The sequence below is a fragment of the Diadema antillarum genome, unplaced genomic scaffold, assembly GCF_040938485.1.
Source record: "Diadema antillarum isolate AM-2024a unplaced genomic scaffold, OU_Dant_1.0 seq00001679_RagTag, whole genome shotgun sequence".
NCBI classification, from domain to species: domain Eukaryota; kingdom Metazoa; phylum Echinodermata; class Echinoidea; order Diadematoida; family Diadematidae; genus Diadema; species Diadema antillarum.
In genome coordinates, this window is record NW_027272374.1 from 30,654 (window position 1) to 47,574 (window position 16,921).

At 41.2% G+C, this 16,921-nt stretch overlaps 1 protein-coding gene across 1 annotated transcript in view; it reads left to right on the forward strand.

Moving 5' to 3' along the window:
- Positions 1–1,960: 1,960 nt before the first annotated feature.
- Positions 1,961–16,921, forward strand: part of LOC139711648 (trafficking protein particle complex subunit 10-like) — a 29,567-nt gene continuing 14,606 nt past the window's right edge. Inside the window, exons 1-9 of the mRNA XM_071623509.1 lie at positions 1,961–1,985; positions 3,489–3,570; positions 7,230–7,365; positions 8,455–8,654; positions 8,814–9,015; positions 12,766–12,877; positions 13,479–13,726; positions 14,200–14,346; positions 15,392–15,583. Coding sequence (XP_071479610.1) covers positions 1,961–1,985; positions 3,489–3,570; positions 7,230–7,365; positions 8,455–8,654; positions 8,814–9,015; positions 12,766–12,877; positions 13,479–13,726; positions 14,200–14,346; positions 15,392–15,583 — 1,344 coding nt within the window. The remainder of the gene's footprint in view (positions 1,986–3,488; positions 3,571–7,229; positions 7,366–8,454; positions 8,655–8,813; positions 9,016–12,765; positions 12,878–13,478; positions 13,727–14,199; positions 14,347–15,391; positions 15,584–16,921) is intronic.

Genomic DNA, 16,921 nt, shown 5'->3' on the forward strand with positions numbered 1-16,921 from the left:
TGTATTTCCAGACGAAACTTTCTGCCCGACCGTGATTCTGTTGTGATTGTTTTTTTTTTTGTTTTTTTTTTTGGGGGGGGGGGGTGGGGGTGGGGTTTGGGGTCATGGGAGGTGGCAAAGGTCAAGGATCGATGTCGGGTAAAATGTTAAAATTCTACTATCTATTGTTGAAATATTATTACCCAGTTCATCCATACCTTGGAGATTATACCCAATGCACAAACTTAAAACCAAACGCGGTATTTGCATGCCACCATTCGTACACAATGACGCATAGGGAAGGATTTTGGCCATGATGGTCAAAGGTCAAGTGAAAATACTAAAATGAATGAATGAATGAATTGCTTTATTGTCCATAAAGGAAATTCTCTTTTCACTGGTTTTTTTTACATGTAGTCCACATAATGAACAAGACAAAAAAATTCAATTACATATTACAAATTGACAAATTCATCACAGTTCAAAGGTACATATTGCATAACATATAATTCTGCTTGCCCAATGTATACATAAGGATAGCATATGAAATAGACCAAGTATGGATAATATACAACTGTCTTGTAAATCAATTTTGGCCAAAAAGTTCTGTATCATATAAGTCATAAAAATGACAGTAATTTCCGCAGATTTGTAAAATAACCGCTGAAAGTATTGCCATGAAAATAGATTGGTCAACTTACGAGTAAAAAATGCTCAAATTCCTCATTATTTCTCTTTTAAATAAAACTCATCCATTTACACCTATATAGTTCAAGGAAAGTAAACACTCGACGCATCAAATTTTGTGACATTTTTTTTGCGAATAATATGTGAAACTGTCGTGTAACATTGTCAAGGCGAACTCTTATACATCTGCTAAGAACAATGTAATATGGCGGAGGTATACTGGTCGCCATTTGGACATTTTCATTTTTTAAAACTCATTTCATATCCATTCAATGGTCCTGATCATAGTTTATATTTGGTACGGATGTCACTGAAGATATCCCTCATGGTTATCATGTTATCCAGGTACTTGTGCTTGTTCAATTGTTCAATTACACGTCTTTTTTTTTTTTTTGGGGGGGGGGGGGACATTATTTTTAAACAATTTGAGATCATTTTACATACCATTATAATTATGCACTTGCCGATGACTTTTCATGTTGTATATACATTGTACATAGGTGTATTCCTCTTGAATTAGGGCCTACTTATACTAGTAGGCCTTCATGTCAGTTTATCTAGTATGGTACTAAATAGGATGGTAATTGATGGTTATTTATGTGCGAAACAGTAAAACTGGTAAATTCGTCTATCGTCTGTGCACAGTACAGCTAGAATTGTAAATATATATACATTGTATCATTTTGTTGTACAATATTCTTGTTCCCTGGACAACTTGCTAAATAAACAATATAGCATAGGGGGCCTACAGTCTAGTGAAAATTTACGACACGACATACTGTGAATTCTACTTTTATTCATACAGCAATAATTTATCATATTTATATTCTAGAATTATGTCCTTTAAACAGCTTCCCTATTAAGTTTATATACCTGTGTGCTTGTGTCTATTTGAATGTGTAAAAATGATTGATTGTTGGCTTTGTTCAACATCTCTCTCTCTCTCTCTCTCTCTTAAAAGAAAAAAAAACAGTCAAGCAACACGGTGCCTTGCGCCTTTGGGACGCCTGCGCGCGCTAACCCCAAAGCGCACACGCTAAAACCATAAGCGCACTGTACGCTGGGTAACGACATGGCGTTCAATTTATGAGTTGGCCAGACTCTCTTAATATACGGCACTGTACAGTATTCGTGCACAGCGCCATCACTTGATCAAAGTTATGACTGGTCAAACTGGTCGATCGGTGTCGAATGCTGGTCGAATGTCGGCTACGAGTACGACCTCAATTACTGTTGAGAAACGGACTTTCAATTCATTATTTTTCATATCTTTTAGCAGAAAAATGACAGAATAATGGAAAACAAGCCGATTGTGACATGTAAGTGTTTCAGATTGCCGTTTCATTGTGACTGAATATCGCTAATGAACAAGATTATTAAAGTGTGATTGTGGATTTGAAGACACATAAACATAGCGTCGTGTACAGTCCCATACGTTTATGATCGCGTATCCTACATTTGATAGCACCGTAGACGGTATGATCAATCCATTTCACATTTTCAATAATCTGTTAGTGTTGCGTTTGCCCCGTATTTACCACGGCAAGACTTCCATATGTACCCCCCGCTATGCATCACGATTCATTACAAGTAGATTAATGTCATCAATCGCTAACATGAATAAGTTTAACATACGGTTAGGTGGCTTTGGGATTAGAGTTTACTCAAAAATTTAGGATTAGGGTTAGGGTTAGAGTTAGGGTTAGGGTTAGTTAGTCATTGATCTCGGTGTCCTCCGTGTATGTGGATCAACCAGCTCGTATAAGATCTAACGTATGTGGAGGATAGAGTCTAAAAGTTATATTCTGTAACATTGTCAGTACCTTGTAAAGGCTATAGCTATGACTATGAGCTATGGTCATGATGGTATGAGATGCCCTTTAAATTTACTGCTTTAGTTTTTAAGAGTAGATCTATCTGTTAAGACTAATGTCACAAAGACTAAGAGATTGGTCCTGTTTCGAGCGATTGATGTTTGTTCATCAGTTCATCACTGTTCATCAATCATTCAGCGATCATGTGACAAATATTGCGCTCTGACCATTCTGAATATAGAAAATCTTCTAGACACGGACACTTTGATCTTAAACTTAACACGTGATAACAAACTTTCAAATTGTTTTGTATATGACTAACAGTTAGAGTAATTGTGGCTGTAAGCGGCCGTGAGCCCATTTACGGCAGGTACGACACATTCGGTAATATACTGCTAAACAATGCGACACGCTCTATAAACGTATAGATGCATTACCACACATATACTTTGACACTACCAGTACCAATCTACAAAAAGCAACTGATAATATGGGCACAATCTCTGACAAAAGTGAAACTTTCTCACCTAAATGACAACATATCGCATCTAAAATTGTATTTTTGGTACTTCTTTATATCACAATTAAGAAACAAGGATCTAAGAAACTGGACTTTTTGTTGTTTTCCCAATGTTTGTGGATTTTTGAAAACGTGTCCTCCTTTAAAATAAAACTTACGTGTGACGTGGGCAGCCATTTTTTTTTTCTAGAAGTGGATGTTACCTTTGAAAAAATAAGAAAAATAGGGGAAAGACATCAACAACACTGGCACATCCTCAGTCAGTGCCTATCGGTCCTTGAATGGATCGCTGTCAGTCCCATGCTTGCTTGCTGATTGGCATTCACTGCTTCTTTTGGAGCCTTGTAAAACAATTCATAATTCACTAATTGAATTCAGTCATTCAATTGATCATGCTTATTGAGCTTAAAGGTTGTAAGGTATAATGATCAAGATTCATACATGTAGTTCATTCCATTTAATGACAAAATGCATTTCTTCTTTGCTAGGTCATGGAGAGCAGGAGCTTTTTTCATCCATTCATGCTGAGTTGGTACAGGGCTTACCACGAGAGGCCGTAGAATGGAGGAGGTGAGCCATTATATTCCTTGCAGGAAAGTTGAGTTCTTGCAGTATCACAGTGTCTCTGAGAATTCTCCCAATTTAGTATCCTCCTGACTCTTTCTGGGAAATCTGCTCATGAGGGAGGGGGGGGGGGCTGTCTCACAAGGCACTCTCCCCCTCAGTGCTCATGAGGTCTCCTCTTCACTTCTCATCCATCTCACATCTGATATATAAATGGTTGCAAGTTCGCACCATGATTTCATGTTACACACACATGTCCACTCTCCCTTATGAGAAGAAGGAGAAAAAATTATCTATTTGTTTTGATTAAAACTCATTACAAAAAACCCAAATATCATAAGGGAGAGTGGACATGTGTGTGTAACAAAAAAATCCGGATTGGACTTGTTGTCTGTTTCTGTGCTAGCAGCAATTCTGTTAATTGTGGTTGGTCTGTAAGCCCTATATGGACTGTGATTGTTGCAGCGAAATGCCTGTAGGCTAGCAAAAAGTATTCATTTTGAGATTGGACTAGCAGTTTTGCCTCTTGATTTTGAATTTGATTTTCATGATGTTTAGCATAGGGCTGCTGTATCAAAAGAAATAAGAATGTATTTTCTTCCACTTTAGTGTTTTCTTTCTATGTAATGTGAAAAAAACAAAGAATAAATACTTAGTGGTGAATTGTGAATCTTAATCACATGTATGTGGGTTGTGCAGATAAAAACAGAAAACACTAGTTGTGTTCATGTTTTTCCACCAATGTAGAGGCTGTTTTTGTATGTGAATGTGTGATGAAAAGTGAATACAAATTTCTTCCTGTTTGCATTAAGTTACATTATCAGTTTAAAAGCTTCCCTTATGCAATTATGGTGTAATGGACCAAGTACTAGTATATCAAATGTCGCCCAAGAGATGAAGAATATGAATTGTAGTTTTCACACTGATAAATTTTGATACAAACAATTCCTAACATGCTAAGACCCTATTCTTCTTTTGGCAATCTTAGTTAAAGATGACTGTCCATCTTATGATAAATGAAAAGTTATGGATGCATTATTAAAGGGATAGTATGGTTTTGGTTGAGACCTTATTTCAGGTTTCTAACATTTTTAGCTCACCTGAGCCAAAGGCTCAAGTGAGCTATTGCGATCGCCCTTCGTCCGGCGTCCGTCGTGCGTCGTGCGTCGTGCGTCGTGCGTCGTCCGTCGTCCGTCGTGCGTCGTGCGTCGTCCGTCGTCCGTCGTGCGTAAACTTTTTACATTTTCATCTTCTTCTTGAAAACCCCAAGACCGATTTTCATCAAACTTGGCAGGTAGCATCCCTAGGGGGTTAGGAACTCAATTTGTTAAAATGGGCACCATGCCCCACCCAGGGGGCCCCCAGGGGGGCCCAAACCCCCCAAAATTAAGGAATCTGTAAAAATCTTCTTCTCTAGAACCAGAAGTGATAGAGCTAAGTTAATACTATGAGTTAGTACATTGATGACTGTAGTTTCAAGTTTGTTCATGGCAGAATCAGGGGTGCCCCCCTTGGGACCCAGGGGAGGGGGGTGGGGAAGGGTTCTAATGGGGCCTAAATTGTACATTTTCATCTTCTTCTTGAGAACCCCATGACCCATTTTCACCAAACTTGGCAGGTAGCATCCCTAGGGGGTTAGGAACTCAATTTGTTAAAATGGGCACCATGCCCCTCCTAGGGGGCCCCCAGGGGGCCCAAACCCCCCAAAATTAAGGAATCCGCAAAAATCTTCTTCTCTAGAACCAGAAGTGATAGAGCTAAGTTAATACTATGAGTTAGTACATTGATGACTGTAGTTTCAAGTTTGTTCATGGCAGAATCAGGGGTGCCCCCCTTGGGACCCAGGGGAGGGGGTGAGGAGGGGTCCTAATGGGGCCTAAATTGTACATTTTTATCTTCTTCTTGAAAACCCCATGACCCATTTTCACCAAACTTGGCAGGTAGCATCCCTAGGGGGTTAGGATCTCAATTTGTTAAAATGGGCACCATGCCCAACCCAGGGGGCCCCCAGGGGTCCCAAACCCCCCAAATGAAGGAATCTTTATAAATCTCTAGAATCAGAAGTTATAGAGCTGAGATAATATCATGAGTGAGTACATTAATGACTGTAGTTTCAAGTTTGTTCATAGGAGATCCAGGGGTGCCCCTCTTGGGTAGGGGGGGGGGGGGGTGGTTGGAAGGGTCCAAATGGGGACCTGAATTGTACATTTTCATCTTCTTCCTGAAAACCTCATGATGGATTTTTGTCAAACTTGGCAGGTAGCATCCCTAGGGGGTTAGGAACTCAATTTGTTAAAATGGGCACCATGCCCCTCCTAGGGGGCCCCCAGGGGGCCCAAACCCCCCAAAATTAAGGAATCCGCAAAAATCTTCTTCTCTAGAACCAGAAGTGATAGAGCTAAGTTAATACTATGAGTTAGTACATTGATGACTGTAGTTTCAAGTTTGTTCATGGCAGAATCAGGGGTGCCCCCCTTGGGACCCAGGGGAGGGGGTGAGGAGGGGTCCTAATGGGGCCTAAATTGTACATTTTTATCTTCTTCTTGAAAACCCCATGACCCATTTTCACCAAACTTGGCAGGTAGCATCCCTAGGGGGTTAGGATCTCAATTTGTTAAAATGGGCACCATGCCCAACCCAGGGGGCCCCCAGGGGTCCCAAACCCCCCCAAATGAAGGAATCTTTATAAATCTCTAGAATCAGAAGTTATAGAGCTGAGATTATATCATGAGTGAGTACATTAATGACTGTAGTTTCAAGTTTGTTCATAGGAGATCCAGGGGTGCCCCTCTTGGGTAGGGGGGGGGGGGGGTGGTTGGAAGGGTCCAAATGGGGACCTGAATTGTACATTTTCATCTTCTTCCTGAAAACCTCATGATGGATTTTTGTCAAACTTGGCAGGTAGCATCCCTAGGGGGTCAGGATCTCAATTTATCAAAATGGGCACCATGCCCCACCCAGAGGGCCCCAGGGGGCCCCAATCCCCCCAAATTAAGGAATCTTAAAAAAATTGGGCCCTTATTGTACATTTTCATCTTCTACTTGAGAATGCCTGGTCAAATTTTAATTTAGATTAGTGACTGCGTGAAAGATGAACTTGCGATACTCAGGTGAGCGCTAGACCCGCGGGTCTCTTGTTTTTTGTGAGATAATGAGAAACCTCTTCTGAAATATGGAAGAGCATGTAATTCTATGAGGAATTCAACGTTTATTTGATGAAAATTGGTTTTGAAATGGCTGAGATATCCCAAAAAGAGCGATTCTAATAAAGTGTGGGACCCACACTTTATTACGATCGCTTTGTTTTACTTTGTTTTTGGATGTTTCAGTCATTCCAAACCCGATTTTCATCAAATAAACATTGAATTCCTCTTAAAATGGTATGCTCTGTAATTATATCATAAGTGTTTTCTTGGTATCTCGCAAAAAGTTAGAAGCCCAATTCTCATCTCCATCAATACTGTACTATCCCTTTAAGTGTGGAATATATCTTCACATTAAATATTTGCTGTGCTCTGATGCACGCAAATGCAGTCAAGTGTATTGTTTTATCCTTATGATCGTACATTTGCAATTCTTGATTCCTAGATCTGAATGTATAATCCATGTCAACAGCAAAAATAAGAAACTTACTTTTTGGTCTGTGGTATCCGTCTTCCTTCAAGGTCGTATGGTCGTGCCCCAAAGATGATCCATGTGGACGTCAACTTTGTCCCCTACAACTCTGACCTCCTGCCGTCCGAGAATGACCGCAAGCTGCTGCAGCTCCCTGTGTTTCACATGTACTGGACAGAGTGCCCCGTGAGTTGGGAAGGTCTTGGGGCTGAGAGCGTGGCACTTTCTATTCTGTTTCGGTCAGACAGCCTTTTGTCTATCATGTCTCAAACTTGCTTTTGAAGAATGAATGAATTCAGTGCTTAATTTCAGTTACTTGGACAAAATATTTCATCAAAAACATTACCAGTACTTTTCATGAAAACATTCCTCTTTGTCAGCAGGTGATCCTCTATTTCTTATTGAGGGCTGACAAGTCTCCCAGATTTTACAGGAGGCTCCCTTATAAGTTAACCCTTTCCCTATCAGAACCTGGTGGCCTGTGTATTCAGCCTATGGGGATTTCAGAATTCAGTATTGAACAAGTTAACCATCCCTTCTTGCTCTGATGAGAAAATTTAAAAGCCTCCTTGATGTAGATATCACTTTGTGTATCCCTGATGGCTCTTTGAAACCTCACAGATTTTGATTTAAGTGACAGCCCTAGTTAGAGAACATCATCAGGTTTGCCTCGTGTCTATTCCCACCAAAGTGTGTGTAAATACGGTATTGTAAACAACTGTGTATGGTCATGAATAACTCAACACAAGGAATGGGTATACAGTTGACTCCTGTTATAACAAAGTCCTCAGGACCATCAATTTTTCTTTCGTTACATCGAAACTTCGGTATAACTGAACAATTAAACAGTAAAAAACAGTAGAGTGGATAATTCGTCCCACTTTTCACGAAGTGACGGAAAGTCGCACGGAAACCGTGCGGCTTCCGTCACTTCGTGAAAAGTGGGACAAATTTTGTGGCCTGAATTATTACTTCAACTTCAGTGTAACTGGAATTTCTACTGTAAAACATGATATATTCGCGGCATGAATTTTTTGCGAAATGGAGCCGACGGCCATTTTTGCAGCATGAAATTTCGCGAACTGCCACTGGCATTCAACGCATATAGTGTTGACAAGAACTTTGGCGTGCATTTTAATTTCGCAAATCTTGGTGCTCGCGAAATTAAAATGCACACGAACGTTCCTTGTTTTACAGTATATAAGCCTGTTCATTATAACTGGATTACACTGTACAGTGGTTATCTTATGACTGACATATTCTTCCACCTCTTAGGATGCAGATGCCTATAAAGTGTGCGTCAAGAACGACATTGCAGCCTGGCAGCAGTCCCTCAAGGAGCACAACGTCAGCGACTGGCTGATCGTCCTGGTCGAGACGGCCAACCCCAAGCGGGGGAACAAGCAGAAGTTTCTGCCGAGGACATCGGTTCTCGACAAGATAAAGAACGACTTTTGCAGCAAGCAGTCTGACAGGTTGGGTTGACAGTGTTAATTATCTTCTGATTTGTGCTTTTTGTGCTTCCTTACTTATTTGTCATTTATCTCCTTGTTTCCTTTCATATTCCAACCTTGTGTGTGTTCATTTTATGTCAAGCTTTCTGTAAAATGTGAAATCAAACAATTCCTATGCAGAGTGATAGTGCTGCACGAACCCAACAATCCAGTTCCCACGCCACGAGCCCAGGACTCGCAGGTCCTGTTCCTACAGCGGCTGCGCAGCCTGATCCTCCTCGCCTACAACCGGGTGCTGGGCCGCTTCGAGGAGCTCATACGGGCCGAGCGGGAGAGCAGGAACAACAAGGACTGGAACTTCTGCCAGTACTTCCTGCTGCAGGTATGTTCAAATTCATGAAATTCTTCTGTCGAGGTGTCGAGGTGCAGGTATGTTGCTGCACTTCCGACTCTCATAAATTTGCATTATTTATGGCATTGTGTCATTTTGATGTATTCAAGATGTATCTAAAGCCCCCGTTCCACTATGCCGTTCTCGCTACGATTTGACAATTTTCTCAGGTCGGGAAGGATCGGGTAAAACCTGAGCCGATCTGGACACAGTACGATGTTAGAACGCTCTAAGTACGCTGCAGTTACGACTACCAAGTGCTTGCTACGCTCTTACTACGATGATCGGGAATTAGACATTGCGATCTCTGCCGCTGCCGGTACGCTTTAGAACGATGTAGCTACGCTGTTAGTGCGATGTTGCCGATGTTATCCGATCAATGCACGCTGTATGTACGCTCTGAACGATCTATACGATCTTATCACGCTGTTACCCCCGTTCAGAGAGCTGAAAAGTGCTCAATGTGCCCCGATGTACCCCGATTCGACTGTGGATCAGCAGTCAGTCAACTTATTAGCATGCAGAACCGAAGAAATATACTGTGGACCTCGAAGATTCATTCTTCTTTTTTTACTTTTGATTTTCAAAGTTGTTGTTGCTTCGTTATTCTCACTACTCTTTCTTCATCAGCGAGCAAGTGCTTCTGTGCTTCCAGTGCCCTGGTTATGACCCACCATTTTCCCTCTCCTCTCCCCTCCTCCCCCCCCCCCCCCCCCTTGTCCACCTCGGACTTACTACCTTCTTCACTACTATATCTTTCTATCCTCTCATCAATTTTTTCCTTACAAGAGAGCCGCCATGTGTTTGTTAATGTGCGTCCGTATGTGTGCATGTATGTGTGTATTACTCTGTCTGTCTTTTTTTTTTGCTACCGCTTAGGGAAAATTGTTGTTGTTGTTGTTTTTTGCAATTATTTATTTTTCTCTATGAGGGGACTGCATTCTAATACTATAACAAGCTCTGCTTTTTAGCAGGCCTCTCCATTTCCAGCAATATTTTGTATGCATTTACCACAGTGACGTAACTGTTAGTTGTATCTCTGTTGATAATTTGCCTGTATCTCTTTTACAATGTTATTCTGTTCATCGCATTGTGGTACTGATTTCATGACGTCTGTGTATATGAGCTATTCTTTGTATTTTTTTATTATTTGTTTGTTGGAAGTGAAATAAATCAACTTGAACTTGAACTTGAAGAGCCTCCTCAACTCACGATTCTTTTGCAGCAATGCATTGTATAAACAAAGACGTGCTGATTTTTCAAAGGATTTTTTCTTGATGTCCTTGCTTTTATAGTCCGTCTTCCTCCAGTTGTAGATGATTTCATATTCTTCAAAATTCTGCTATGTCCTCTTCCTCCTCTTTCAGCATCACGTGCAGTCTCTCTTTCTTCGCCTTTTGGGTAGCTGCTTCGCTGCTTTCTTCTCTTCTTTTTCTTCATCGCTTCTTCTTCTTCGAAAATTACAGCTAAAATTACTTCCCGTTCTTATGCCGATGTTACTACGCTCAGAAAGACCTTGTTACGCTCATCCCGCTGCGTTTACGCCGTCATTACGCTCTCCTCGCTGCGTTTACGCTGTCACTACGCTCTCCCCGCTTGCCGTACGATTAAAAATATGTCAATTTTGATCGGGGAGATCGGGAAGAAATTTTGAACCGGTTCAAAATTTCTTCCCGATCTGAAAAACTGCCCGCTCCAACCCCGACCTCCACACGCTGCTGCTACGATGCTTCCGATCCCCGTACGCTTTTGCCGCTCTCTCCCGATCTGCTAGATCGGGACAGATCGGGGTCCAAATCGTGATAGTGGAACGGGGGCTTAATATAGGGGCGATCCAGGAATTCCATAAGGGGGCGGGGCACAAAAACACTTCTGGGGCCTGTCTTATAAAGACTTGTGATAGAAATCAATCACAAGTTTTGTGTGTGCTGCAATGCAAGTTGCGATTGATTTTGGGACTTGTGATCGATTTGAAGGCTTTATAAGACGGGGCCCTGGATTTGATTAGCTGACAAGCAAAAAAAAAAAGAAAAGAAAAAAAAAAGGTCTCCTGTGCCTTTTTTCGTGCCACTTCCGAGTGTCACAGGCTGACAAGCAAAAAAAGAAAAAAAAAAAAAGGGCTTCAGTGCAATTTTCTGGTGCCACTACAATAAAAAATTAAATCATTGGGGGGGGGGGGGGGGGGCCACAAGCTTTTCTTTTCATTTCTTTTGTTGTAAGAAAAAATTAAAGGGGGGCGCTTGCCTGGTGCACACCCCTGGATCCACCACTGTGATATACTGTAAAACCAGAAATTTTCGCATGCATAAAACTTTCATGAAATTTACGAGGAGCCAAGATTCACAAAAGTAAATCGCAAATATAAGATTTTGTCGACGTAATGCATTGAACACCAGTGGCAATTCGCAACAAAGGCTGTCATACCTTAAAAAAGGCTGTCAGCTCCAATAAGCAAAAGTTTTATGCCGCAAATATTTCTGGTTTTACAATAACAAGTAATGAGAGGAATGGTGAGAAAAGCGCATAAACCCTTTATGTGCTTGGGCACATAGTTTAAGCCATTCCCTGTTTGAATCTGGTGGCCTGTGTATTATTAAAGTCTGTGGATATTTCAGAATTCAGTATGGAATGGGTTAATTTGTCAAGCTTTTTCATCAGCACTCTGTAATCCATCCAAATTTGACCTAGTTTTAAAATAATCTGCTGTGGTGTAGTAATGTGTCTCATTCCAACAGGGAGGCTGTGGTGACACAATAAGGATTGGGGGGGGGGGGGATGAGATCATCTCTGCTGGTTAGCAATTAGTTTCCAGATATCTATGCCATTGGACTAATGCAGCACTCCAGCACAAGTGCCAGTTGGTGAACAAAGCACAGTTTGGGTTAATCTATGGACTAGATTTAAGCTAACTGTGTCTTTCTTTCCCCAAGATGAATCGCTGAGAGTAGAATTCCACAGGATTTTTTGTAGAGCTTTGTAAAGTTGAAAATACTTCATAGAAATATCTGCCTTTCTGTGTATCTTATTACTGTAACATATTCTGAAGGTATCAGTATATCGAACCTGTTGTTGCACTTCAGCTAAATGTTTCAGAACTACTTTCATGTTAAATGGTTTTATTTTCAAATGTAACCATATCTAAATTGTATTAAATTGTAACTGTTATTTGAATGTGAATATGTATCACACTTTTGTTTGTTAAGTGCTTTGAGAACCAATAATTGTGTTGAATTGCATGATATCAAAGTATGATAGTATCATCATTTCAGTCCGACTTCCGTTATCCAGCCATGTTAGGACTGGCACCTGTCCAGATAAGCTGTTTGGCCAGTTGTGGGAGAAACAATGTCAATGCGCATAGAAATGTTTATAGAAATAGACAACCCAGTGGTAGCTAAGTAGTTACACATAGCATACGTTGTAACTTTTATGTAGTCTATTCCAGTCTACTTAAAATTGTAGCCTGTATTAATGTATTTATGGAAATTGAAACATTGAGATGTAAAAGTCAGAACATATTTCTAATGGGAATATCATGGGCAAATCTTGGGAGTTTTACAGGAGGTTCAGTTGAGTTTGAAATCACCTTTTTTTTTGCATCTTTATGGCGTGAACACGTCCAGATGATAGAGAGTTCTAAATGAGAGGGGGCCAGATAACTGAGGTGGGACTGTATTATCAAAACTAGAGTAAGTGCACTGTACTCTGTCTCATTTTGTGATACCTTGCTGTTTTGTGCAGGAAGAACTTGCGTTTATGTTTGAGACACTGAGACAGTTTGAGGATGCACTCGTCCAGTACGATGAACTGGATGCCCTCTTCTCCCAGTTCATCATCAACTCAAGTGCTGGAGGTGAGAGTCAGATTCAGTCGTCTGCTCCGCAAATCTTTGAAATTTTGAGATATTGGTTTGCACAGTCCTGTTGGGGCATGATAGTGTTTTCAGTTAAGGGAGCTACAGGCGATTCCTGTTGTTATAATGAAGTTATTGCTCGGGACCAGCAATTTTCTTCCATCATCATTTTATCGAAATTTCATTATAATAAAAAAAATAAACTATATAAAGATATCTAGATTATTATCTTTGGCCCAGATTTTACTTTGCTGTATCTAAAATTTTGTTAAAATTTTGTTTGCTATAGTGGGAGTGCGCTGTACAATTTATGTTGGATCCAAGTCTCAATACATGTACCAGTTTTAATGCTTTCTTTTCCATGTTGTAGACTGGTCTGTGAATACATGAGAATCTTATGTATACCTTTATGATGAATATGCTTCCTAGCAGTCCAAGGCTTGCCCACTATAGCAACAACTAATGCATACTAACTTGTTACCAGGTATTTTAAATTTTATAGATGTAACAAGTAAATCCACAACACTTAATGTGTCCCTTTTTCTGTCCCTTTCTGTCCCTTTTTTATAACTCTTCCCCCTCCCCCACAACTTTCGTGCAGCAACTCCAAAGTGGCTGTCGGACTTTCAGGCCCCGTGCCACTGCTGGGACGGCCTGAACCTCTCCAAGCCAGTCAACATGGACAAGCGGGAGCTCCTGGAGAGGGGCAAGCCCACCCTGCTGGACGTCAGGAACTACCTGTTTTCTCGCCAGGCTGCCCTGCTCTTCCTGCTCAAGAGACCCTGGGAAGTGGCCTATCGAGCTCAGAACTTCATGCACAACTGTGTCCAGGAGCTGAAGATTCTTGAGGTAATCAAGAGTTATAGTGCTTGCATCTTTTGCCCCCCTGTCCATGAGGTTTCAGAAGTTGTTCCCTAGAGGGGCGGGGGGATCCAAAACTTGACTTGTGGCTCAGACCAGAAGTTTTACGATTTTGTTTGGAATTATAGTATGTTTGTGCATTTTATTGTGGGCCCTTAGATACCAAGAGTGGAATCAGTGCCCTAGACTTTGATGCAATGAACTGACTGCATGGCTTCTAAGAAAACTGATAGAAATTTGTGTGTGTGTGTGTGTGTGAGTGTGTGTATATTTGTTCAAAGTGACCTCTATGGTGGCACATTTGGTATATCAAACCTGATGCGCGACTTGATGAGGATTTAAGATTCTTGAGGTGATTTAGCATTAAATATCATACACCATGCCGTACATCAAACTGCAGAAATTTTGCTTCGTGCAACCCTTTTGATTACGTAAGGGATGTTGTCTTTTCTGTGCTGCAGGTGAGCATGCCAGAGGGGAGCATTGCATGCTGGGTATTCCTGAGCTGTCTGGAGGTGCTGCAGAAGTGCGAGAGGAGCAGCGACGCCGCCCACATCAACACCTACTCGCATTACACGGCCAGCCTCTGGCTCTACGCACAGAAGAAGGTCGGTTTACCGCAGCCATTCTGCGTGATGTTTACCCGAGTTTCCCCCGAGCGCAGCCAGTCTGTGTGATGTTTACCCAAGTTTCCCCCAAGATTTATTGCGATATCATGTTATGATTGCTGCTTTTGGTTTTTGTCTAGTCTTCAGTCAAGTAGGTACATTACCGTACTGTGTTATACCCCCATTCCACAGATTTTTTTTTTTCTCATTGGTCACTCCTCGGAAGCAAAGTTTGTTGCTTCCGGCCACCCACCGAAGTGTATCGGATGGCAGTCTGATGAATCTGACTTGGTTGGTCGACTATCAGGTGAGTGTCAGATGTGTGGCGCATGATCTTCATCGGACGATCTTGCCTCATTGGATCACTGCCCGACATGTCTGATACTGACCTGATAGTCGACCAACGCAAGTCAGATTCATAAGACCGTGATCCAATACACTTTGGTGGGTGGTCAGAAGAGGTAAATTTTGCTTCCGATGAGCAACAGATGAAAGAAAATCTCTGTGGAATGGGGGTATTAATGTGTTCTGTATTCTGCAATGTATTCTGTGATCATGTTTGTATCAAGTGAAAATGAATGAACTGAACTGAAGCGCATCGTCACCTGAATATTTTTGTGGTTTTGTATTTAACAATATTGATAATAGAAATAAAGATGATGATGAAGACAGCAATCATCAGCAGCATATGAGGTTCAAATTATTGTCATTGAACTTTTTCTTGTTCCCGTTATTAGATTGCTTGTTTTTCACATCATTATCACCTTATGATCAGCAACAGGACAGGAAGGGAATATAAGAAATCATTGCAGTTTGCACCATTCAACGCTTTGTCTGTTTAAATTGAAATATTCAGCATACAATCATGATACCGTCGTGCAGTTGTAAAAGAAAGTAAATTTGGAATTTTGTAAGGCTCTGTAAAAGTACACGTGTAGGTTACCGTCTGTTAGTCACGACTACTTCAACTGCACACTTGTAGGCGCGATAGCCTGCCACCTGTGCTCGAATATGCACGATAACTTGTCACTCCTTCACCCCATAGTTGCACGAGTTGGGCCTGCTGGCCGGCCTGATGCCAGACACTGCTGGACCGACATCGGAGCAGCTGAACTCGGTGGTGGACCTCCTGTCTGGGATGGGGCAGACAGCGGAGATTGGCGCCAGGGAGAACAGCCCCAACCAGATGCTGCGGGAGGCTCTCAGCTCCCAGGAAGCCTTCACCAAGCACTACCTGGTGAGTGAGAATCTTGCCCCATGTTGCATGAAACTATGGTAACTTTACAATTAAAGGCATAATTTACCATTTGCAGCAGAAACAAAAATCCAGCATTAGTGCTTCAAAATAGTTTTGAAATGAGAGCTAGGGATAGAAACAACCATGTAAAAATTTGCACCCATATAATCAATGTTAAGTATTGTGAAGTATACAAAATGTGATCATAGTTATGATAAAAATGTTTCCTCCGTCTACAGATTTCGTTTATTGAGAAAAATAGTGATATCTCCTTATATTTTAGGCTTTATTGCAAAAATATGATATGGTAGGATGTTTTGTGATACAACTGACCTACACATATGCATCAAATGCGATATCTTTAACATTTTTCAAATCACTGCTCCCAAAGGTAAACAGGACCTTTAATGGTAACACAGCAATCTATGGTAACTTCCGTAGCATCACCATTCTATAGTCAATCAAAGCTGAGAAGTTTGCAATGGTTGCCCTTGATTTCAGAGTTACCATCAATTTCAAAGTTATCATGATTTTTTGCAACAAGGCCCAGATGATGTTGGCTGCATAAGTGTGGAGTCTCCCAGCATAGGGTTACTGGGACTAATGATATAGTTTGACTGAAATTTTGACATCAATTAAAGCATTAACAATTTCAACACCAACAAGAACCATGTCTTGTCAGGCAGTCACTTTTTTTTTCTTCAAAATATGACAAAAGTTGGAAACTTTGTTCAATCCATTGGATTCCTTAATATTTTGCTTAATTGGAAGTTTGACAACTAGAATGGCATCCAATGACCATACATCATCTATTGTTACCTCCGCCAAGGGGGGAGGTTATGTTTTCGTTACCGTTAGTTTGTTAGTTAGTTTGTCCGTGTGCAAAATAACTCAAAAAGTAGTCAACGGATATGGATGAAACTTGCAGAAAAGGTTGAGAATGGCACAAGTAACAAACAATTAACTTTTGGTAGTGATCCGATAATTTTTTGGGAATTTATGAAGGATTTTTATATTTTGGCAGGTAGGGTCAATGAACTTGGGAGTTCAGGCTGCGCATATTTGAGGTTTGCATGCGCGCACTAAAGTGCGTGCTCAAGTTTCTGCTAGGGCGAGGCACGCCCTGCAGCTGAGGGTTTATGACGTAACAAAGGCTTCTATATCGGGAAAACGGGCGGCTTTCAGCACACAATGCCATAAGTACGTAGCCTATGGGTGGAAATCACTGATCTCTGTGGAAGAACAATTAATCAGTGGTGGAAATGAGCTGCGTGCTTGGCGGAGGTCTGCGCTCTCAGAGTGCTTCTCTAGTTAACTATATGGGAATATGCCTCCCAA